This window comes from Penicillium hordei, assembly GCF_028827395.1.
Source record: "Penicillium hordei strain IBT 12815 chromosome Unknown utg000005l_segment0_segment0, whole genome shotgun sequence".
NCBI lineage: Eukaryota > Fungi > Ascomycota > Eurotiomycetes > Eurotiales > Aspergillaceae > Penicillium > Penicillium hordei.
In genome coordinates this window covers 1-25,263 of record NW_026623146.1, presented here as the reverse complement: position 1 = coordinate 25,263, position 25,263 = coordinate 1, and the positions used below count along the sequence as shown (strand labels likewise).

Below are 25,263 nucleotides of genomic sequence, written 5' to 3'. Positions count from 1 at the left end.
AGACCATCGAAATGTCCGACCAAGGTACAGGCGCGCTCTCTCCCTCCGTGGCACCCAGTCTGGAGTTAAAAGAACACGAAAAAGAGATTCTCAAGCGCCAAATATATACTTCGGAGTCGCAGACTAGTCGCTTAAAACTTTTATACACATGTGCAACAAGCTATGAACTATTCATTCTCATCATCAGCTCAATTGCAGCGATTATTGGAGGGGCCCTTCAACCCATATCTTTTGTAAGCTCTTCACAGACATTCAACCTCCCAAGCTAATCTCCACCATACAGCTCTTTCTCGGGGGCTTGGCCCAAGCATTCAAGGAGTTCTTCCTGGGAACATCTTCTGGCTCTCACCTTTCATCTCTGGTCGCAAGATTCGCCTTGTATTATGTATACATCGCCATTGGACAGTTTTTTTCGGTATACATCTCGACCGTTGGATTCATGATAGGAGGGGAAAATATAACTCAACGACTTCGGGAGAGATATCTCGCCGCCATCCTCCGCCAAAACATCGCATTTTTTGATGTGCTGGGGGCTGGAGAAATCACAACCAGAATTACTGCTGATATGAATCTGATCCAAGATTCTTTGACAGGCAAACTTTCTCTGACTTTATACTCCTGTTCCACTTTTGGGGCAGCTTTCATCATTAGCTTTGTGAAAAGCTGGCGCATGGCTCTTATTCTGATATCCGCCATCGTGGCGGAAACTGGATCTATGAGTGTATGCTCTTCGTTCATGGTCAAGTATACCCACATGTCTTTATCAGCATATGCAGACGGATCAACAGCTGCCGAAGAGGCTATCAGTTCAATCAGACACGTCACTGCATTTGGGATCCAAGACAAGCTGGCCGATCGGTATCAGAAGTTTCTGACCAAGGCCGAGGCCTATGGTCTGAGAAGTCGCATTGCCCTTGCGGTCATGATGGCCATAATGAATGGTGTCATATTCCTAACCTACGGACTGACGTTTTGGCAAGGGTCTCGTTATCTTGTAGTTGGCGATATTGAATTGGGAGCCCTTATAACCATTCTCCTTGCTACGCTGACTGGAGCGTTCACGTTTGGTAACATAACACCCAATTTCCAAGCGTTTGCAACCGGCGTTGCAGCAACAGGAAAGATTCTTGCAACCGTGTCTAGGGAGTCACCGCTGGATCCATCATCCTCCACAGGAAGCAAGCTACAAGCCGCATCAGGGACAATAGAACTCAAAGGCATTCGCCATGTTTACCCCTCTAGACCAGATGTCCTGACTTTAGATGGGGTAAATCTTCTATTTACAGCTGGAAAGACGACTGCCATCGTTGGTCCTTCTGGCTGTGGGAAAAGTACATTGGCAGGTCTGATTGAAAGGTTTTACGAGCCAATAAGTGGCCAAATACGTGGGTCCTTTTCTCGTGAAAGACAGACGGTGCTAATGATGGCATGATAGTGCTCGATGGCCACGACATCACATCTCTAAATTTGCAATGGTTACGCCAACAAATAGCGATTGTCACGCAAGAGCCCACGCTCTTCGCTACAACTGTATTCGAAAACATCAGATTTGGTCTGATAGGCACTGAACACGAAAACCCCCCTCATGATGTGTTGGAAAAACTTGTGTTTGACGCCGCAAAGAACGCGAACTGTTTAGAATTCATTTCCGCCTTGCCGGAAGGATTCCATACCAGTGTTGGTGAACGGGGCTCATTACTCTCGGGTGGACAAAAACAGCGAGTTGCCATTGCACGGGCTATTATTAGCAATCCGAAGGTTTTGTTGTTGGATGAGGCTACCTCAGCTCTAGATGCCCAGGCCGAGGGGCTGGTACAGGCGGCGCTTGATGTTGCCGCTAAGGGTCGGACAACGATCACCATCAGTCACCGGTAGGTGTTCTATTACTCTTAAGAGTTACAAACTCATTATGAATCAGACTATCCACTATCACAGCGGCGGACAACATTGTTGTCATGTCTCACGGACGTGTTGTTGAGCAAGGAACCCACAACGAGCTACTTGAGAAACGATCGGTGTATTACGAATTAGTGGAGAAGCAGCGCATGTCGACTGAAAGGAGTATCGTCGCCGGCGATGCAAACTCTCCCCTTGACCCAGGTCCCGAGTTTCCTGACTTGAAAGATGAGGTCAATGAGTCCAACAACTTCACGTACAATATAGGGCAGCACTGGGGAACCAAAGACCCCAGGAGAGATCCCGAGGGGAAGGCTGGTGACTGTGAATACTCGTTATGGACGTTAATCAAGTTCGTCGCCAACTTCAACAAGGAAGAGACGCTTACAATGGTTTGTGGTCTGCTTTTCTCAATCGTCACAGGCGCTGGAAATCCCACGTAAAACTCCCTCCCACCCGCTACGCAGAATATTGATGCTGACCATTCCCCTAGACAGGCTGTGTTCTACGGTAAGACAATTGCAGCAATGTCGTTACCCCCTAATATGTATGGGAAGTTACGCCATGATGTCAACTTCTGGAGTGCAATGTATTTGATGCTGGGAGGTACTGCATTCCTAGGCTGGGGAGTATCGGGTCTCTGTTTCGCCTACTGCTCCGAGCGACTGATTCACCGTGCCAGAGATCGTTCTTTTCGAGCAATTCTCCATCAGGATATTTTCATGTTCGACAAAGCTGCTTTCTCGGCCGGTTCTCTTACATCCTCGTTATCCACAGATGCCACCAACCTTGCGGGCATGAGTGGTGTAACACTAGGGTCCATCTTTATTGTCTCAACGACTTTGGTTGCAGGTATTGCTGTATCGATTGTGATAGGTTGGAAGCTTGGGCTTGTTTGTACCGCAACCATTCCAATTGTTCTTACTTGTGGTCTCGTCCGACTCAAGATCCTCGGTGAAATAGCTCGACAGTCGAAGGCTGTGTATGCAGCTTCAGCAACTTATGCATGTGAGGCAAGTTCTGCTATCATGACGGTTGCATCGTTGAACCTCGAAAGCCATGTACTAGAAGAGTATCACAACATATTGGAAGCACAGCGACAAAAGTCGGTTGTTTCAACGCTAAAATCATCAACGTTTTATGCAGCGTCACAGTCAGCTAACTTCCTCTGCATTGCGCTAGCCTTTTGGTATGGAGGAAGTCTAATTATCCACGAAGGGTATTCAATGGTCCAGTTTTTCATCGCTTATGCAGCTATTGTCGTAGGCGCATTCAGCGCTGGCGCCATTTTCTCCTTCGCGCCCGATATGAGCAAATCTCGCCAGGCGGCCCAGGATATCAAAACGTTGTTGAACAGACCTGTCAACATTGATGCGCGTCAAGAAACTGGCGAGCTGTTAGCCAAAATTGATGGCAGCTTGGAGATGCGAAATATCTATTTCCGATATCCCAACAGACCAGAGAGGGTGGTTGTAAACGGCCTCAGCTTGAGTGTTTCACCGGGACAATACATAGGTCTTGTGGGGGCGAGTGGGTGTGGGAAGAGCACCCTCATTGCCTTGCTGGAGCGGTTCTTTGATCCTGAAGAGGGACAGATATTGGTAGATGGAAAAGATATTTCGGGGTTGAATGTCAAAAGCTACAGGAATCACCTTGCGCTAGTTAGCCAAGAGCCGACACTATATCAAGGAACCATCAGGGAGAATATTACCCTGGGGACCGATGACGAGGACGTTTCCGAGGAGAAAATCACCAAAGCATGCAAGGATGCGAATATCTACGATTTCATCCAATCTCTGCCGTAAGCCACCCCTCATCCCTACACCCTTGCATGTTTCTCTCGGTTATGTTTGTTCTATATTTTCTGATTGCTTTGAGATGAATATCTACTAACACTCGACTCAGTGACGGTTTCTCGACGCTCATAGGAGCGAGGGGTGGCATGCTGTCTGGCGGCCAGCAACAACGAATAGCCATCGCGCGAGCACTTCTTCGTGATCCACGTATCCTCCTCCTAGATGAGGCCACATCTGCACTCGACTCTGAGTCTGAAACGGTTGTCCAGGATGCTCTCAATGCGGCGGCTCAAGGCCGAACGACGGTTGCCGTCGCGCATCGGATAAGCACGGTGCAGAAAGCCGATTGTATTTATGGTAAGAAACCCATATTTCATTTTATAGCGGTAGAGACTAACCTATGCTAGTGCTGCATGAAGGCAATGTTGTGGAACAAGGGACGCACAAAGAGTTGATGGAGCTTGGGGGGAGGTATTTTGAATTGGTGAAGTTGCAGAGTTTGGAGAGGTTGGAGTAGATAGATTTGATATATATATATTTTAGTGGGGAGATAGGCTCTCCACTACATATTGCGCTCGCCTCCTTTTTCTTATTTTCTATGAGTTTGTTAGGTAAGCGTTGGGTTATGAGGTTTACAAGCAGCAGATAGACATGAATTAAGAATACACACTCCTATACCTCTCTGAATCCACTTTTTGGGCAGTACACCTGGGTTCGGCAAAGGAAAATCCAATTAATGCCATTGGTACTCTATGATCTAAAAACACAGCTTTGATACTTTAGGAAAGCCCTTCTAATTTTATAATGCATAATACGTTCTTTTTTAGAGTACTTCGAGCTATTTTGGTAGAGTAACGAGCGATTGAAAACTGCAGGGTTATGGGTGAAACAAGTTAACTAAAGGGTTTGTTTTCAAAAGAGTAGTAAGCATTCATTATTTCTACACCCACAATGTACTTGAAATTGAAAGTCATATTTACACTACCTAGGTATGGATAATATGATAATAGTATATATGAAATGATTCATAAAGGCATTTCTTTTGCTGCCCAGGTGGTTTGCAAATAATGGATGACTAATCCAGTTGTCACCACGGCACTTCCAAGATTGGCAGGTGGGGCTCCAAAGGGTTGCTAAGTCAGCCGGAATAAACCTCCCGAGAGGTCCCGAAGCCCCAGGGCTCATCCAACCAGGCTTCACGAACTCTACTGCGGTCAAAGAGGAACACCCCTTAGGAGCTGCCTAGGTGGTCCGGGTTTGCAACTTACATAAATCAGGTGACGATCCAATTTCACGAGTATGGATCAATGAGTTGTCGCGGCAGCATGCTCTCTGGTACTGGTATACCCAATGAGTTGGAACAGCTCAGTCCTCAGCAAAGTTGTTCAAACTCAAAGTTATGACCTACTGGCTATACTTATGGTAGAGGCCGTGCACTAAGATCCAAGTATGCAAGTATGCATCAAGAGGGTGTTGTATACGAAGTACGGAGTAGTATCGACAATTATGAGTACTTTGTATGCCCCTTGAGACTGGCTGTTTCACCGAAGCATTAACTTGACTCGTGGATAATTTTCGATAATTTTCTCTGTCCTGGTGGGATGGTCCGGCTTGATGAGAAATTAAAGACGTGGAGTTACAGGAGGTTCGGAAGAACGAGGCTGAAACACTGTGTGCCGGATGAAGGCCCCGTTCCGTTCAGAACTACTATAAACCAGACAGGGGTGTGCCAATCTATCCACTTTCACAACCCACTTGGCATAAGGATGACACCCCTGATTTCTCAGTGTGAATTGGCCTTCAAGAAGTTCCCCGAAGAAATGGGGTATTAAAGAGCGCCGATCCGTCATGAGACAGGGCCGATAGATAGTAATACCGACCACCCCAACATGCGTGGGACTTTCATTCTTTCTTTGCTTTCTGCGGCGCTGGGCGCCAGCGCTGCCATTTCTCAGTCTAACCTCAAGACTCACGTCGATGTGCTGGCACTCGACTACGCCTTTAACCCCGTCAAGGCGGCGTACTGGACTGGATATCCCCACCACCGTCGTACTCCCTTTGCGGTGTCGCCCGATGGGAAATCAGCGTATATTGCCTATCTTGACTCCAGTGCCACAGATGTTCATGTGCAGCAGCTGGATCCTACCACCTTTGCTGCTACTGGTACAACTGTGACCGTCTCTGGTGGAAAGGAAGGTGTGTTGCCCGCTTGCCCATAGCCAATGAAAAAAAGAGGGACCACTAATGCATGGTATAGCTGGAGGTCTTGTGGCTCACAATGATGGATTTGCCCTTCTCACCAACGAGGCCATGCCCTCTGGCACCACCAATGCACCACCGAGCGATACCCCTGTTCCCGTGCTCTACCGCTACACCTCAGGAAAACAGACATGGAAGACTTGGCTGGGTGGACCGGGCGTACACGAGTCCGAAGGACTTTCCGCCTCTCCTGACATGAACGGCGACCTCGTCTACTCCGAGAGTGCAGAGCTCTACGGTGCATACTTTGTCGTCACTGATTACTCCGGCGACGCATCGGGCCATTTCGGTGACAGTGTGGAGTACGTCTCGGCCAGCGGAAAATTAGAGACAATCACTGGTGCTAGTAGTGCATGGGGTTGCAGCCACAACACCGGCATTGCATTCGAAGCAGCCGACGACGCCCCCTTCGCTGGTATTTGCGCCGAAGATCAGGGCGCGATCTGGTTGAACACCAAGACGCAAGGGATGTCTACCGACGGAGTCAAAATTTCCAACGAGAACACTACAAACGGCGCATCTGGTGAGCCTATGGGTGGTATGTCTGGTAGCTACAGTGCGTTGGCTCGGTTTGCCGATACCACCAAGTATATCTTCGCCTGGGTTTCCCGCGGCGCGATTGATGTGACAGAGAACGCGTGGATGGGAACGGGCTACACGAACGTGCAGAACCGCACGAACGGTCGCAATGTTGCTATATCGCTTTTCTCTGATAAGTATACCAAGGTTGGTGCCGAGGCTACGTCTGAGGTCGGAACCGAGGATGGAGATAGCCAAGTCAACTGGGTGACCTCTGGATCGAACGATTGCTCAAATGCTCACGCTGCCGCCTTTGGAAGTAGCAATGCCCTCGTCACCTGGGAGGAAATCTCGAACCCGACTTGTGACTTCATTGCCATGGGATGTCGGGGTACCTTTGCTGGAACTTTCTTCCAGCAAGTCGACTCCACCGGCTCCAAGGTTGGTGAAGCTTTCAGCGTCGACGATGTTTACATTGCTGGTGACATGGTGACTATTTCAGATGGTAGAATCTGCTGGCCCTATGTCAATATGACTTGGGACCTCTCACAGTCCATTGATGACTCTTCATCCTCGGCGACTGGCAAAAAGATGAGCATTGCTTGCGTGGGCCTCGATGGTACAAATGATTCCTCGACAACCACGGCTGCTAGTGTCACCACCAGCGCGACCGCAAAGGTCGCCATTAGCGAGGGTGCCAGTGCAGCCATCAAGGCCGCTTCGAGTGAGACAACGGTCAAAGCCCCAAGGCAGAGTTCTGAAGCCGCTTCAAGTGCAACCACCACCGAACTTGCAAGTCAAACTACCGAGCAAGCAGCCGAGATTATAAGTGGGAGCGTTGCCGTGATCGGAGGCGGATCTGGGAACACTTGGAGTAGTTCTGTGATCGAAATCGCAACGTCTGTTACTAGCTCCACGGCCAGTGACATCGTGGATGCGACCGCAAGTGGATCAGACAGTGAAATTCCGGCCGCGACTACTATTTATACACCCAACACCCCAAGTGGAGTTCCCGCGGTGAGCGAAGTCCCCACTGACACCCCGAGCGCCATTCCAAGCAGTGTTGTTAGTGGAATCGCTAGGGGTCACGGGCGGAAACATGGCCACGGCTGGGGACACCATGGCACGGAACACCACAGTTCAGGACACCACAGTTCGAAATATGATGAGGTCCTTGAGAGCGAGCCCCAAGTCGGCGGGGCTTGCAAGTCCCAGTAGATTGCATGGTTTCCCACTAGAATTCCGTACCTAGGCATTTCATCTTTCCTTGCATGACAAACGCATCGAATTTACAGCTGCAAGGACCAATCTTCGTATTCAATTGCTTACTATGTAATTTAAGAATCTAAGAAACGAGGACCAAGGTTCAAAATCCCTCGCTAGTGACAAGAGTAAGTTGGAGGCGAACACTCAATTCTTGCTGCAGGAGACGAGACTTCAATGTAAGTCGAAGACGAAGCCGAAGCCGAAGAAGATGCGAAATTATTAGAGAGGTCAATTTTAACAAGAAACAACGGAGGATAAGCCTTTCTTTAGACAACCAAGTTGCATGGTTTACGCTCCACCCAGCTGACAATGTTCTTCTGGAGGCATGCCATGAAATTTAGACGAGTGTTTTTTGTGAACCACGCAGAATGAGGTGTGACTACCAAATTCAAATCTTCAGTTCCAGTACATAGTAGCACACTATTTTCCAGGCTGGCGGGTTCATGCAGGAAGACATCAGTCGCGGCCCCTGCAATCTGCCTCGCCTTCAAAGCCATTATTAAAGCCCCCTCGTCAACTATTCCTCCTCGTGAGATATTGATTAGAATTGCGTGACGAGGCACGAGACCAAACTCGGTATGGGAGATCAGTTTCATTGTTTCGCGGACGCGTGGGAAGGTCACGAAAACAACAGAAGAGTTGCGCAGAACAGTCTCGAATGGGACGCGTGCGGCATGTGCGTTGTTTGGTGCTCCCTTTCTCCCCGACACCAGGACTTTCATCCCCAATAATTGAGCTCTAATAGCTATTTGCTGTCCAACTTCACCGTACCAGATAATGACGACAACCTCCTCAGAGCATATCCTTGGAGCTTTGCCTTCTGGATCTCTCAATGACTTGAGAATAGCTGTTGTATGCCTTCCATGTTTACCCCATGATCCAGATCTCACCAGTCTATTTGACATAACAATAGAGCATCTGACGGAGAAGTAAAAACCAATAGCATGCTCTGCAACTGCAATGGAATTGCAAGTCGGCGAGTTAGCCACATGAATCCCACGTACCTTGCACATGTCCATGTTGATATGGTCGGTTCCTGATACGACTACCGCGATCACTTTAAGCCTTGGAGACACAGATTCGCCCAACACTTCTTTTGACATACGGACACCCGTGCATATATCAATATCGGCGTCCTGAATACGACTAGCTATCTCATCTTGTGCAGTGCTTAGGTATGATTGTAGCTCGGAGGTGTAAGGGTAAGGAAGCTCGAACTTCGAAGCTGGACAGTAAAGGGTATCCAAAGTGACGATCTTTATATGCCGCGTAGCAAATGGTTGTGGAACCTTGGTTGGTAGATTGAATGGGTCCTGAAGAAGGGCAAGTTCTTCCACGTCCGATAGACTGGCTTGTGGGACCCTGACGTTGAGCCTGGGACGCAAGTTTCAAAGTGCCGCGTGGCTGGAACCCGCAGTAATCTATGCAACTTCCCCGATTGCCGTCGTATGAGAAACTCCGTGGACTTTATCATCCTGAGACTTGAATCTTCGCTGGGACTATATAATGGGCCACAGAATGAATGTCAATATGAGTTGGCCTGAGAAAATCAATGAAAATGAAAACCCAAACTCAAGGAATTAGGTGGATACCTATCCGTAGTATGCCCTGAAAAGAAAAATGAGAATTTCACGAATTTCATTGCCCCATCTTTGAGCATGGATCATACATCATGGATATCCCTTGTATTATCCTTGCAACGCCATGACGTGGATTGAAGCCGGATACCATCGAAATGGACTTATAAATCTGGCCCCGTAATTAACAGATAAGCGAGGCCTGCAGTGTAACATACAAAATGATTACAAAGTACGTCCACTTTCAAAGGTTCTCACTTGCTGCGGCCCTATCAGCCACGTGCATTGGTTGATATGCAAGGCTTACCATCACACCACAATTGGGTATGAACAAGAGTTTTGAGCCCCCACTTGGGCTGCCTATGGGGTCGGAGAAGGATGAGATTCACGTTGACTCCAAACGTATAGGTCCACGGGCAACCCCGAACACCCCGGCGCCGAAATATAGGTACACTTGACAGATTAGGGAGATAGGCCTGAAACTAGCCAATGAGTAAAGCCTTCTTCCATGTAGCTAAAGCGATTCTGGACGCATGTGTTCCAAGACGTAAAACTACAAGTTCAATTAGCGCCTTTAGCCACAGAAACGCTTTCAAGGTTTATAGAAATACTGTTTGAGAACGTAACGAAAAGATGAATGAGTGCAAAAGTTTAATATCTGTACTCAATTTAAATTACCCGTTCTGTTTCAGTGATGCATTCATCCCACATAACCCCCGGTGCGCGTTCAGGCAACCACCAATCCAAATTGAAGATTCATCGTTAATCGCCACATACAGCACAGTTGAGACAATTTAACGGCGACAGTAATTCACTCTTGGACTTGAATATAGCAATATAAGATAGAATCCAGTGTCAGCTAAGGCACTCAACCCATTTCCATGAGAACAGGGGCCTCCCTGTCCTCCTCGATCTTTCTCCAGTCCATTGCCCAGCTGGCGATTGCCGCAGCTGAAGTCGCCACGAGAGGTAGAATAAAAGCCTGCGAAATACCGTAATCTAGGAGGGTTTTTACCTCCATCTGCTTGTGTGCGGGAAGGTTTTTTGCGATCTGCACGAATGCACGGATCCCGGTAGTTAGAATAGATGAACTTTCCCCAGGCACAATTTTCGCAAGGGGCGAGTTTACGCTGGACAAGAAAATATTCTCGGCCAAACTAATAGCAATAGAGCTCCCAAGTTGGCGGAAAAGCACCTCCATGTTGCAAGCATGGGCCATATCATGAGGCGACACGACGACTTGTACAGCGATAAAGGTAACTTGGATAGCCATTCCGCAGCCTGCACCAGCTAGGATCTGGTAACCCACGTAATGACCAGGGCTACTATCTGCATCCAGTCGGAACAGTAGTACACTTCCCACGACGTACAGCACAGACCCAACCCACATGAATGGAACATAGTAACCAAATCGCGTGGTGAAAAAGCCCGTGGATAAACCGAAGATGGTCATTGGAACGGAGAATGCTAAGCATATTACACCGGAAAGGGCGGCTGAGGTATAGTGGATACCCTGCAGATATGTCGGTAGTAACCATTGATGTGTAGAGATAGCCAGACCGTAGAAAAACGAGAATAGATAGCACACCACTATGGTACGTTGGCGCATGAACTTCAAATTGATCACGGCTCTGATGGAAATTTGCTTGTCAGATTTTTACGATCCACTCAGTGTAATATGGGGGCTACACTGACTTGTCACCTTTATACGCCTGTACAACAACCAAGACAATACCTAGAAGGGCAAAGCCTAGTAAACAACCCCATGCTTTCTGGTTTGACCAGGAGACTGATAGACCTCCCCATTCAAAGGCCAGGAACAGGCAGCTTAAGCTCGATGATAGCAGCACAAAGCTGAACAAATCAATTCTCTGTAGCTTGTCACTCAGAGGAAGCTTTTGATCAGGATGTGGCTTGCGTTTCAAGACTAACGCTACAACCACAGCGCAGCCAATCACAAGGGCTTATTCACAAGTTAGTGGCTTGGATATCAGTATATGGATGCCTCTGGGCATGCTTACGGATGTTAATCCAAAAACAGAACCGCCAAGTCAGAACAGAATCGGTGATGATACCTCCAATGGTACTTCCCATCATCGAGGCAATGTTGCTAATGCTGACCATCAATGCCATACCCTGGGGCCGTTGCCTTAGTGGCACAACCTGGCCAAAGATAGAACTGGTAATATGTTAGATCCCAATCGAAACAAGGCTGGAGTGGGCAACGTGATATGGTGACACAATGTACTCACAGACTTCCTGCCAGCAGCCCAGAGGCTCCAAGGCCAGTAACAGAGCGGCCTAAGATGAGGCAAGCCGATATGGGAGATACTGCACAAAGTATCGAACCCACCGCGAATATCACCAAGGATAAAAGATAGGTCCGCTTGGGTTCAAAGCAAGTGTAGATCTTTCCCCAAATTGGCTGCGACGCCATTTGAGCGAGCAGATAGCTACTGCCATACCATCCAATATCATTGGTGGATCCTAAAGTGGAACTTATGGTGGGTAGCGCGGTCGCTAAAGGAAAACATGAGTCTCACGCCCTGGGCCTTGGAGGTGGATGAGGTGAGGCATGCTTCCACCTACCAAGAATACTGCTATCTAAGGCGACCATAATATTGGCTATGCCAAAGGCAGTCGACACGAGATGGAGCCTGCTGCCTGTAAGAAAGGTTTGCTCTTGAGCTCGGTCGATGTTATTGATTACAGGGTAATCGGCTGGATCCTGATCTTTCCTGCTATCGTTGCACTCAGGCCCATCTGGAGATCTGTAGGGCCCCGCTGCCATGCTTTGATCGCGAGTTCGATCGTTGATGGGTGGACTCGTTTCAGGACCCATAAGGGGTTGGGGCGATGGTGAGGAAGGGGGCATCCTTGATTGGATGGGTAGAGAGATGGAGAGATGGCTCCAACTTTTGTTTGTTGGGGCCTTCTGATGGGGCGGCTAGCAAACTTATAGACCGATTGGACGCCACATGACGTGTCGCCTTCCATCTGCAGGGTTCAATGTTAGCCAAGCTCATACAAGCTCATACCTAAGTAGGTATTGATATACGAAAGGCTCCACACTCTCCAGGTCCCTTGTTTCAGCGCCGCATTTGTTCTCCCCTGATCTGCTATCTTTTGGTTTCACCCCCTAAGCTGTATATATGTGTTTTTACTCATTCTGGCGTTAGGAATTGTCATGCTTCGAGTACGGAAAAAAAAAAAAAAAAAAAAGGATGCCAATAAGTCCTGAGTCTGAACCGACGAAGAAACCTTGTCGCTTACGTATATATATATATATATATAGATCAAATACGTCCTATCTACAGTAGTAGAAGACGCACCTAGCAGGCTGAGGTACTTTACATGCATGTAAGACTACGAAGGATGAACCTTGCGTGCGGACACGGTTTCCAATCGTTTGCCAATCCGGAAACTCCCCGAGTCTCACTTAGACACCGGATAATAACAACTATAAGTCCAGCGATGTAATTCGTTCTCGGACCTTCGACAATTATATTGCCAGCTGCAAATAACCATGAGTAGATATCCAATTTCTAATCAGTGCTATTGCGAGACCTACGGATTCTACTGAACCCACATTTGGTGAATACCGATCACATCGAGGAGCGATATTTTCTACCGGCGAATCGGAATGTCAGGTAATTTTTAGCGCCAGCACATCATGCATGTCTCCTTATTGAATTGCGTCCATTCCCTAATTGGGAAACCAAGAGTGGAGGTGGACTAAGCTCCATCTGATTTAGTGATGCCCACATGACTCGGTGTTTCTTTGTTCTCACCATCCTTAAAGCACACGTCCACCGTTGTCCTAAGATAGTGTTCAAAGTTGCACCGAACTTGTTGAGATAAGAGCTTCAATCGTTTATTCGAACCTTGATCATTACTATTTTCACCGACATGTCGATGGTTTCCTCAGTCCCCTTTCAGCTCTCCGGCCGGTATGCCGACCGAAATCGGTGGGAAGTTCTCAACGGCCCAGGCGACTCGCGTGTGACGGGAAATCAAATCATCCAAGATGAAGGTCTGGTTGACCAATGGGGCAGTAAGGTTGTTCTGATTACCGGCGTTTCATCTGGAATTGGTGTTGAGACTGTGCGCGTCTTGGCATCTACCGGAGCGACCATCTTTGGCACAGCCCGAAACCTTGAAAAGGCTAAGGAGGCTTTGGGCGAGCTACTCGACACTGGGCGTGTCAAGGTTCTTTTTATGGACCAGACAGATCTTTCGAGCGTTCGGGCATGTGCTCAGGAGTTTCTTAAACAAAGCTCTAAGCTCAATATCATCATCAACAATGCGGCGGTAAGTAGTTACAACCCAACTCTATAATAGTACTAGCTGACTTTTATGGTTATAGGTGATGAAAACCCCGGAAGCCCGTACGAAAGATGGCTTTGAGCTACAGTTCGGAACAAACCACCTCTCTCATTTTCTCCTCTTCTATCTCCTGAAAGATACTTTGCTGGAAACCTCGACGCCTACGTTCCATTCCCGTGTTGTCAGCGTTTCCTCGGCCGGCCACCGTTATAGTCCTATTGATCTGGACAATGTTAACTTTGAAGGAAACTATAATGGTTGGCTTGCTTATGGATCTAGTAAGACGGCCAATATATATATGACTACCCAAATCGAGCGCTTATTCGGAGCTCAAGGTCTTCATGGCTATAGTGTACATCCAGGAGCCTTCATCAGCCCTAACCTCCAGAAACACTCCGAGGAAGAAATGAAAGCAGTGATGCAGGACAAGCGCGCCCTAGCGTATTTATCTAGTCTCGGACAGGCTTGCGCAACGACTATCTATGGCTCTGTGTCGAGCGAACTAGAAGGGAAAGGCGGATTTTACTTGGAAGGAGCATCTATGGTAGCTCATCCGACTCCTTCTGGTGGGGATGCACTTGAATATGGATACGGCAGTTGGGCATTTCATGAGGTAAAGGAAACAAAGTTGTGGAAGCTCAGCAAGTCGTGGGTAGGAGTTGAGTAGCTGCTACGATTCACCAACATGGACATGATCGAATGCTTCAGTCCGAATCCATTCAGTTTTTATCTCTCCGACGGTTTTCTTTTTTTTTTCACTGGGGGCTATACGGGGTTTCGTGTCATCATAAGTGGCAGAAATAAGGGACCAATGTTTGTTGTATGCGAACCACAATAGTAAGATTAAACTCTGTAAAAATTGAAAACCATCAAATTGAAAATTTCGTAGGACGTACCGACAAAGAACAATATGTGTTTCTCCGTGATAGTCACGATGTCGCGGGAGATTTTGGGGTGGGATTCCCAAAGGACTATAAACATATGTTACGCAAAAATACAATGTATCAAAAGTACAGTACAACAAGTCGTAAGGGCGCGCGCATCGCGCGCGCCTGTAGTCGAATGTCGGATTTCGAATTGCTCTATTTATTATAAATAAAGCTTTATATTCCGTCTATCTAGTTCGCGTTTAAAAATTTATACTTTCTCTGTCTAGTTGTCGCTCAATCCTCTATATTTTCCAATTTCGGTTTCCGTTATTTATTATATATAAAGCTTTATAGTCTCTCTGTCTAGTTAACGTTTAATCCTCTATTTTAATTTGATTCCTTATCGGAGATCCCTCCCTTTGACTTACGCTTCTTAACGTACTTCTTCTTTGATTTTTTAGTCTTAGCCCTATCCCCTTCTCTCTCTATAATAGACTAAAGGGGTCGTTTTAGAGTACCTATATTTAATATCAATATTAGTAGTATAATAGTATATTAACTATAACGTATAAGAAAGCAAAGAAATAGTATATAAACAAAATAATAAAATAGCCTATATAGCCTATATAATCTACCTAGCCTAAATAAATAAAGTATATAAGGAGAAAATATAGATAGAAAGGTAAAAGCTAGATTATATAAGTCCCTAAGGCTATCTAATAATTTTATTTAAGTATATATATTTAGTTACCTCGTATATACTTACTTCCCCTTCTCTTATTAATTTCTTAGGTAGGGGGATCGGGTAATAAACCTTAGGTAGGGGTATTTATTTAGGATAGTCGGTCTTTAGTAATAAGGGTACTCTTAGGGCCTAGATTAGGGGGGATTATATCGTAGAAACGCCCTCTAGGAATAGCTAGGGAAGGTTTATAACTATTACTCCGGTCTTCCTATATCTATAGCCTTTTCTATAATTTCTAAGAATATAGGGTAGCTCTAGCCTAGGTTTTAGCGGTAGAGTTAGATATAGGTCTACCGCTAGGTAAGAAACTATAGTACGTTACTATAATATATATAACCTAAGTACCCTTAATCGGGTAAAAGCCTATAAATTTACTAGAAGTAAAAACCTACTTCTTAACGCGAGATATTAGGGCTCTAGTAAAGCGGCCTACCTTAGGTAAGGTAATAGTAATCCGGAAAGTCGAGTACTTTAGCGAGATATTCTCTTTAAGAGAATAGTAGATAGTTTAGCGTAATATAAAGATACGATAGCTAAAAGGATCTATTATCTTACCGGTTACTAAGCTAATAGTATTAAGCTTTAGGGATTATATTAGGGGTAGCCTATTATAATAGGAATTATTAACTATAAGGTTACTAGGAAACCTTTAATAATTTATATTAGTCGGTTATAAAAATTTTATATATTATTAAATATATATAATATAATAGACTCCGCGTATAAAGATAGCTTAGGTAAATCTCCGCTTCGCTCTTTAATAATTAAAGAGCTAAGTATAATAATAGCCTACTTAGAGAGAAGTTCCTATATAAGGCTATTCTAAAAGTAAACCCGATAGGGTACTTCCTCTAGAATAATTAAGTGCTTTAGGCTCTTATAAATAGGGCTATTAGTAAAGGTAGTTATCTTAATATACTTCTTCTATAAACTCTAAATAGGGGTATTATATTCGATAAGTATTATTATATTAAAGTTAATATAAATACTAGGCTCCCGCTTAGATATAGTAGTAATAGAAAGATAAGGAGGGATAGAAATAGGAAGATAAAGAGTTTAGTTATATTATAAATATTAAGTAAAGTTACTTTACTTAAGTAGTATATTTAGTAGAAATTAAGCGTACGTTAACCGAAGTAACTATAGAGAAATTACGTACTTCTACCGAGGTTATAAAATAAATTGTATAACTCTACTAAAGTTAAGTTCTACTATAGTTAAGATACTACCTACGGTTCCGAGATTATACTATATCCTTATTAAGGTTATAAAATAAATTACGTAATTCTACTAAGGTTAAGTTCTACTATAGTAGAGATACTATATATAGTTACGATATTATACCGTATTTCTACCGAGGTTATAAAATAAATCGCGTAATTCTACGCTATATATCCTACTATATTTATATACCTTTTTTATTAGACTCCTTTTATAACGGTATTATTTTTACTATATCGACTTTCCTTTCGAAACGATATTCTTAGACCTAGTAGCCTTAATAGTAGCTATTAAACGCGTTGCTTTAATATCTAGAGGTACTTTAGGAGTAGAGACGTTTATATAGAATATATAGATAGTAGGGACTCTTATAAAACTTAGGTCCGTTAATAGAAAGGGCCTATTATTTACGGTTATTAAATAGGTACGGTAACGTAAAACAATCGAAGATTTATAGCTAGTAATTAAATAATTGATTATTGTAGAAATCTAATTTTAAAAAGAATAAAAGAAATTAATTCGTTTATCTTTTTAATAAATAAAAAGAAATAAAATATATAATTAGCTAGGGAACGTACTCTACTCTATCAAGTGAATTTCCTAATACCTAGGCACCCCCTAAGTCTAATGTAAGAATTATTTCATCCTACCAACGTAGAAAAACATCCTTTATAGCATACCCACTTTTATGCCAGCTTTCATAGGCACCAAATCTAAGCCAGTAGTTCTCTATATAGGTCCGAGCTGCTATAGTACTTCCGAAAATTGGTGTCACCACCTACACTCTGTCACTTTCTTTTGTCTAAGTTGGTGCCAAGAAGACTTACTCCTAATTTGGATATTCACCGGAGTATCAATTTTCCCATTTACCACCAATACAGAGAGTTACTAAGATAAATTACATACTTGTGTCTCATAGATGTATGAGCGACCTGTGGTAAGTAAACAGAATTTTCCACAGAAACGCCAACTATTAATTACTAAACGCCCGCAATCATTGAGCTTTCATCATTCCCACACCACTCCACCGTACCAGTGGCAATCTTAATGCTATCTTGGAACCAACCAGACCACACAAACTGTGATCGACAATAGCTTTAATACTTGCAGAATACAAGGCTTGTGTACACTGCCTGCTTTTACCGCTGTATTCGAGCTCTCCCTTGGAGGCCCCCTCGTAGGTACTCCGGATGCTTAGGTAGTTTACACACATCGAATGACACAAAAAGTTGCCTTCTGACATCGCAACAATTGCAGGTTCTGATCATTAAACTTACCTACATTATCATCCCTCAGTAACGTGCTACGGACTTGTTACTATGGCCGATCCACTATCAATTGCTGCTGGAGTTGCAGGATTGCTCTCTCTTGGAATCCAAGTTACCCAATCTTTAACTGAATTTTACTCTTCGGTCAAGGAACAAGCTACTGATGTAGTCAATATTGTGCGGAATCTTGAAGATCTTCTGAGTATCTTCCGATCTCTGCATGTCGCAATACAAGAGCGCCGATCTCGAACCGACGAACAAGAGCTACACCAAACTGTCAACACTGCAGTTCAAAACTGTAATCAAATTATCAAGGAGCTTCAGGGTGAATGCCTTAAATTCCAGAAGGGCCAAACTACGGGTTTTCAGGGCCAGGTTCAACTTGCCCGGCGTCGCGTAGCCTATCCATTCCGAAAAAGCACTTTACAGAAGCTCGAAGAAGACATTGGCGAGATACGTGAACATTTATCTTTTGCGCTGGAAGTGCTGCAACTCAGAAGCAACACCTCTATTGAGGATGGGATACAAGAGCTTAGTTCACTCCTTGGAAGGATAAATGCAACTCAGTTCTCCTCGTCGATTCGTGGTTGGCTGATGGCCCCGGATGCGACAGAGAATCACAACGCCTCATGCGCGAAGCGTCATACAAGTACAGGGTTATGGTTTCTCAAGAGCCATAATTTTGCTAATTGGCTAATCGAGCGCAATTCCTTCCTCTGGGTTAATGGATTCGCCGGGTGTGGCAAGTCAGTCCTATGCTCAACAGCGATTCAACACGTATCCCGCGAGACGCGGGATAGACACAGCGTGGGAATCGCTTTTTTTTATTTTTCCTTCAACGATAAGTCAAAACAGAGCGGATCAGGTATGCTACGTGCATTGTTGTTGCAGTTGTCAGCCCAACTACAGGGCGTGGAAAGGGAGTTGGAACAGCTGTATATGTCATACAAGTCTGGCACTCCTCCCGTGGAAGCCCTCCTGGCCTATATAAAACGTATTCTCTACAGATTTAGTGACTGCTACATATTGATTGACGCCATCGATGAAAGTCCCCGAGACCGCGAAAGAGAAGGTGTTTTGAAGGTTTTACAAACAATACGGAATTGGTCCTTGCCTGTTCTTCACCTTATTGTGACCAGCCGTGATGAGCTTGATATTCGCCAGTCTTTGAATCCTTCTCCGGATCAGAACATTGTGATGAAAAACTCAGATATCGACAAAGATATCGTCAATTTTGTCTCCTATCAACTCGCCAATGAGCCAAAGCTACAGAGATGGAAATCACGTCACAGGGATATTCAAGCCAAGTTGACTACAATGGCAGGTGGCGTGTGAGCCTTGTCCGTGCCTCTCAAGAAAATATAGTATTTTCTAATCCTAAATATTTCAGATTCCGATATGTGGAATGTCAGTTCACTGCCCTGAAACGGGTGCGAAATCGCAACCAGCTCGACGAATGCTTGCGCTCTCTACCCCGTGACCTGGACGAAACATACGAGCGACTCCTGTGCAATGTCGACGAAATGTACGTTGAAGACGTGCGGCGGATTTTGACTTTACTTTGTTTTTCTACTAGGCCATTCACTGTGGATGAGCTGATTGAGGCACATGCTGTTGATCTCAGTGATCCGCCACACCTTGATCGTGAAGGCCGATTGTATGAGCTGGATGATTTGGTGGACATTTGTCTTGGACTTGTGGAGATCTTGGTGATTGAAGATGACAGTGGACGCCTGACTTCCATTGGTCGCATAGCGCATTTTTCTGTGCAGGAGTACCTACAATCCAGCCGTATCCTCAACCAAAAAGGTGCAAGGTTCGCAATTCGACCAGGACCCGGAAACTCAGAGATTGCCCAGATCTGTTTGGTCTATCTCTTAGAGCCGATGCTATTCGGCGACGATTTTGATGGAACCAAATTGAAGCATATGCCGCTGGCTCGCTTTTCCGCCATGCATTGGTATTATCACTTTACAAATTCTGGCGAGCAAAAGTCCGGGGTTGAAGGATTAGTGTTGCGGTTATTCCAGGATGCGAGAAACTCCTTCGTGACATGGGTACGTCTATTTGATATGGATTCGCCTGGGAATGCGGGCGTTGACATGCAGCGTCGTAAAGTCGATATTGCCTCGCCCGTGTACTACGCATCCTTATTAGGTCTTGATTCCGTCCTATACTATATAACAATAGTTGCTGTGGGTGGTACATCATCCGAAAAGGTGAATGAAAGAGGCGGACGATTGGGGAGCCCACTTCAGGCCGCCTCTTATGGTGGTCATCAAGAGTGTGTGCAGATACTGCTGGATCGCGATGCCAACGTTGACGGTAAGGGCGGAGCATACGGCAGTGCTCTCGAGGCCGCGTCTTCTGAAGGCCACGAGAAGATTATACAAATACTACTCGACTGCGGTGCAAATGTCAACCTCAAAGGCGGAATATATGGCAGTGCACTCTCGGCCGCATGTTACGGCGGCCATGGACAGGTGGTGCAGATGCTGCTCGACCACGGCGCCGACGTCAATATAAAGGGCGGAATATTCGGTAGTGCGCTCCAGGCCGCATCACATGGTGGCCAAGAAAATGTGGTGCAGATGCTGCTCGATTGTGGTGCCAAAGCCAACTCCCAAGGCGGAAGATTTGGTAGCGCACTAGAGGCCGCGTCTTCCGGTGGCTACGAAAAAGTGGTGCAAGTACTGTTGGATCATGGTGCTGACGTCAACGCCGAGGACGGACCATACGGCGGCGCACTCCCGGCCGCATCTTCTGGAGGCCACGAAAAGGTGGTGCAGATATTGCTCGATCGCGGTGCTGACGTCAACGCCGAGGGCGGATTTGACGGTAACGCACTCCAGGCTGCATTTTCTAGAGGACATGAAAAGGTGGTGCAGATACTGCTCGATCGCGGTGCCAGTAGTCAACTCTGAGAATGGAGACCGAGAAAGCGCATTTTTAGATCGCATCTTGTACAGCCCTCGAGAGCATGTGTATAAATGCCACATTCTTGGTTGCGCAATTGACTTATATTTTTCATCTGCTGCATTATCAAGTCCAAAGCCGATTCTTAGCCACCAAATCAGAATAAAGAAAAATTTAAAGCTACAATTTGGCTTTTCGAGTAGAAGGTCTCACGGGACTTCTGGCATAGTTAGCGTGATGTTTTGAGGGCGTCCAGCTTTGATGATAGGAGCTGTCTGATGCTACCGAATAGCTGCAGGTTAGACCGGATCCTGATGATTGCGCGCTTGTTGTAGTCAACAGCTTCAGCCATTTGGGAGGTAGTTATTTCGCCGCTGTTCATCGTATCATTGATCAACACGAAGTGTAGATTTGGCTAGGATGGGAGGCATGGTTGATGTACCACTCACTGGTGGCAGTGTTTACTGGCCAACGAAGGTTTTGTGGGTGCATCCACCATGAATATGAACGTGGGGCACTGAGGTAGCAGCTCTCTCGCCATGACAGGTAATGAACGTCGGCTAGTATAATACATGGATTTTATATTTTACAGTACAAGGCTCAGATCAGAAACTCATATTTCACCTATTCCGAAAATAGTTTAATTCTTCTTGGCATTGGAGTCCAACAAACAATGAAAGAGTGTAAAGTGGTGACACCGATTTCCGGAAGTACTGTATCCATGTTCTCCGCACATCTGTCGAACTCTGGGAGGAAATGAAAAAGGAAATTTTGCTCGATCTAAATCCACGTCAGCGTGCTTATGAGGCCAAAAATTCCCAGATAATGATTCCTTGTGAGCTGCCAGTGCCAGAGGGCAAGTAACGCCCCACCCTCTACTAGTAGTATCTCAGATCGAAGAGGGATTCGGATGAGCTTGGGTATATGAACTATTTACAGAGTACACAAAGCAGCCCTCAATTTTATAAGGGTGTTTCTCTCCCCTCTTACAGAAACAATCCTGCTTCCTTCATAAGCACAACTCCTCCTATTTATTTCTATATTCCCCTGAGGTCAAGTCGGTCGTAAAAAGCATGACTTCTCACAAAAGGCCGGTCAACCTCTCTCCGGAGGAAACTTACCTCGATGATCCCTCGGATGAAGACGACAGTAAGTGGGAGAGGATCACATAGGACCTAGTCAAGCGAGTCGCGTTTGAAAGAAAGTGCATTAAAGATGAGCTCACCGATAAGAAACGAGTAATTCTATCGCAAGCTAATCCTAGCAGTAGAAGCCATTGTCGCTTCTAGGACTATATTCCTAGAAAGTTAAATAGAGAACCTAATATTAGGTCTATATTTCGTTTCAATATTAAGGACCTTTCTAGTCGATACTTTGGTAAGTCCTTATAGTCCCGTTAAAACCTATCTTGAATCTTACTAGCTATAGAACCAAACAAGTACTATTATATGTTATATATAGAGTAAATATTTCCTAAACTAAATGCCTTAGTAGAGCGGGGGGTTTTATAGATAGAAGGCGGGTGTTACGGACCTATCCGTCACCAATCAGTGGCGATCCACTAGGCACACCAATGGGCCATCGAGAGCCAACCAGCAAGATCTGTCAGTAGGTCACGTGCAAGCTCACTGAGCAAGAGCATGATCCGCCCTGAGCGGATCCACCCCGCAGAGGATTTCCGATATATAGGTTGCTCTACGTACTAGATAACCGCTACTTAGTATCACGTGATTATATAGGTAGTAGAAGGGTAGTAAGTAGATTAGTAGAATCCGCTAAGGCGATTCTACTATTCTACTATCTACTATTCTATATAGGAAGAACTTAGGGATATATAAGGACACTTATTTATATATCTAGTTTAGTTCTTCGTCTTTAATTATATATTGTTACTTATATTTACCTTTTAGATTACTATGACTCTTTACTTAATTATAACTTAATAATACTTACGAGTAGACTAATACTCCGGTATAGATTTACTCGGCGCTCTACCTAGTATTAGTTCCTTAATCGCTTAAAAGGACTTAGGCTACTATAAGGCCCTACGCGGTATTAGCTTAGTTAAGACCGATTATTAACGTTAGACTATTCGAGGAGTATTAAGGTAAGTACGCCCTAAACCTATCTAACCTAACTATAACTAGTTAGCTAATACGTAATATATTAAAGACCGTCTCGAATTAAGTTTCGAGTTACGATAAGATAATATAGTTAACGATTCGACTACTAGTAGCGGTACTTCTATACGAAGTAACGTATCTAGCCCTTAGTAGATAGCTAAGATAATCTAGTAACTATAGGAGCAAATCTTAACCCTAGAGAACTAACGTCCGGTCTTTATAGTTAAGATTCCGTAACCTAAGTTCTTTAATAGAATATAATCTAAGCTTCGATCGTTCTTTACTTAACTAGATACGAACTAACAAATTAACCGATCTAAGCTACCTATAGAAGCCGATAAGGTTATCTATATATCGACCTTCCTCCGAGGACTAGCCTTCGATTAGTTCGAACTATTCCTACGCGAGTTTTAAGAAGAAACCGACTAAGAAGTCTAGAGCGACTTTACCTAAAAAGTATTTAATAGCTATAATAAGTTTAAGGAACGAATTAAACTTACGTTTAGTAATATCGATACAAAACGAACGGCTAAACGACGCCTTCGACGCCTATAATAAACTACCTCTATTAGTATATATACCGCTAAATTTTAATAAATTATCTTATACTTAAGTTAAGATAAAGACTACTTCGTTTTAGTCTTCGAAGATAGACTAAAGGAATATATTAAGGACGAACTAATATACGATAATTAACTAGATACGCTAGATAAGATTATCGGCGTTATAGTTAAAATCGATAATCGAATCTATAATCGCGAGACGTAATATCGCGAACTAAGATAGTAGAGAACGGGCGGATAGCGACTACCTATCTAGTATCGCTAGAACGATAGGCGACCTAGGTAGTCTACGCTATAACTAGCGAGATATAACTTATATAGCCTAATACCGATAGACCTTAATATAATACGTAAAGAATAAGACGAGCGTCGATAGAAGAATCTTTACTTTACCTATAGGAAACTAGGATACCGCGCGAAGGAATATAAATAGAAGAAACTATATAAGAAACGGTAATATATATAGGCGATACGCGAAGTACTATAAGCGACCTAAGAGGGAAAAGCTACTACTAGTATAGATATTAACGCTAAAGAAATAAGCGCTAGTTAGGAATACTAGAAGGAAATATACCCTAATAAGTAATAGGGCGATCTAAGAGGGTAGGTCGAGACCCTTATCGATAGCCTTAGATAAAAAAGGCGAGTCGCTATAGACCTAAGAGACGAACTCTTAGAAGATCTTATAGGTAGGTACTAAGGCCTAGACCCAGAAGAGATAATAGCGGGTAACCTATATATTAAAGGGTTAGCCGACGAGCTAGAACTCGATTATCTAGAAATCGATTAGGATATAGTAGAAAGTTAAGGGTAGATATAGTACGTACCCTAGGTACTAATCTAGGACCTAATAGGACTTACGGCTAGGGAGGACCTTAGTTAGCGGTTATAAGACCTATTAGGACTAGAAACTATAGTCGTAGGAATAAAAGAGTCTTAGGACCCTAAGTATTTTATAACTAATAATATAGGGCCCTCGGAGATATAGGACCCGATCCCTAGAGCTAATAGTAATCTAAGAACGCTAGATACGCTCCCTAGAATAGATTAAACTATCCTAGAGATACTAATAGAAAGCCCTATAAACTATTATAATAATAAAGAAGCTAAAGAGCTTATAGGATATCTCGAAGGAAAGATATAGCCTAGTAGACTAGACTAGTACCTTATTAACGTAATTAAGAAAGGCGACGACCTAGTAGGATACCCTTACGAAAATTCTACTTACGTATATAAAGGATATACGCGATATCTAAGATATAATAAGATAGCTAGTATTATATACTATAACGAAATATATACTATTTATAGGTTAGTAAAGTTAGATTACGGTATCGAACTAAGATTACTACGGTAGATAAAAAAGCTATAATAAACGAAAGAATACTAGGGAATTTAGTATAATAAACGCTAGATATATAATTATAAGGATCGACTAATAATATATCTAGCGGTAATACTATTAGGAATATATATTAAACTATATATAAACCTACTAATAGGAATAGTATAGACTCTTATCGACTCGGGAGCTACTAATAACTTTATAAACCTAAGGTTTAAGGAAGATCGATAAGTTATAACTAAACCTCTACTATACGTAATACTAGTCGTAGGACTCGATAGAGAAGTACTTTCGGGAGGAGTTAGCGAGGAAACTATTATATTGCCTATATCTATCTATAGGTACCTAGAATTAATACGGTTTAATATCTTAGAAACGGGAGACTACGATATTATTCTAGGTATTCTATAGCTTAGGAAGTATAACCTAAATATCGATTAGTAATCGGGACGAATTACCTTCGATAGGTATAAGTATATATAAGAGTACGACGAGTATTTTTTAGGGTTTTAGGGCTTAGGGTTTAGGGTTTTAGGGTTTTTAGGGTTTAGGGTTTAGGGTTAGGGTTTAGGGT

General features: G+C 44.2%; 6 protein-coding genes across 6 annotated transcripts; 4 read left to right on the top strand and 2 right to left on the bottom strand.

The window, feature by feature from the left end:
- Nucleotides 1-11: 11 nt before the first annotated feature.
- On the top strand, nt 12-4,209 carry N7537_008966 (ABC transporter ATP-binding protein; the record flags this gene model as incomplete). Its single annotated transcript, XM_056900020.1, has 7 exons — nt 12-233; nt 284-1,385; nt 1,436-1,871; nt 1,919-2,335; nt 2,390-3,697; nt 3,802-4,049; nt 4,100-4,209. The coding sequence occupies 7 exons, from the start codon at nt 12-14 to the stop codon at nt 4,207-4,209; spliced, it is 3,843 nt and encodes a 1,280-aa protein (XP_056748688.1).
- A 1,357-nt stretch (nt 4,210-5,566) lies between these two features.
- Nucleotides 5,567-7,688, top strand: N7537_008965 (uncharacterized protein; the record flags this gene model as incomplete). Its single annotated transcript, XM_056900019.1, has 2 exons — nt 5,567-5,888; nt 5,950-7,688. Exons 1-2 carry the CDS (start codon nt 5,582-5,584, stop codon nt 7,686-7,688), a joined length of 2,046 nt encoding a protein of 681 aa, XP_056748687.1. The 5' UTR covers nt 5,567-5,581.
- A 314-nt stretch (nt 7,689-8,002) lies between these two features.
- N7537_008964 (uncharacterized protein) lies at nt 8,003-8,755 on the bottom strand (the record flags this gene model as incomplete). The annotated part of the gene is made up of 2 exons (XM_056900018.1): nt 8,003-8,572; nt 8,741-8,755. 2 exons carry the CDS (start codon nt 8,753-8,755, stop codon nt 8,003-8,005), a joined length of 585 nt encoding a protein of 194 aa, XP_056748686.1.
- A 1,426-nt stretch (nt 8,756-10,181) lies between these two features.
- On the bottom strand, nt 10,182-12,188 carry N7537_008963 (MDR family MFS transporter; the record flags this gene model as incomplete). The annotated part of the gene is made up of 5 exons (XM_056900017.1): nt 10,182-10,944; nt 11,009-11,276; nt 11,335-11,492; nt 11,566-11,833; nt 11,903-12,188. The coding sequence occupies 5 exons, from the start codon at nt 12,186-12,188 to the stop codon at nt 10,182-10,184; spliced, it is 1,743 nt and encodes a 580-aa protein (XP_056748685.1).
- Nucleotides 12,189-13,222: 1,034 nt separating this feature from the next.
- On the top strand, nt 13,223-14,306 carry N7537_008962 (uncharacterized protein; the record flags this gene model as incomplete). The annotated part of the gene is made up of 2 exons (XM_056900016.1): nt 13,223-13,624; nt 13,680-14,306. 2 exons carry the CDS (start codon nt 13,223-13,225, stop codon nt 14,304-14,306), a joined length of 1,029 nt encoding a protein of 342 aa, XP_056748684.1.
- A 3,487-nt stretch (nt 14,307-17,793) lies between these two features.
- Nucleotides 17,794-20,666, top strand: N7537_008961 (uncharacterized protein; the record flags this gene model as incomplete). Its single annotated transcript, XM_056900015.1, has 2 exons — nt 17,794-19,073; nt 19,133-20,666. 2 exons carry the CDS (start codon nt 17,794-17,796, stop codon nt 20,664-20,666), a joined length of 2,814 nt encoding a protein of 937 aa, XP_056748683.1.
- Between the last annotated feature and the right edge of the window lie 4,597 nt (nt 20,667-25,263).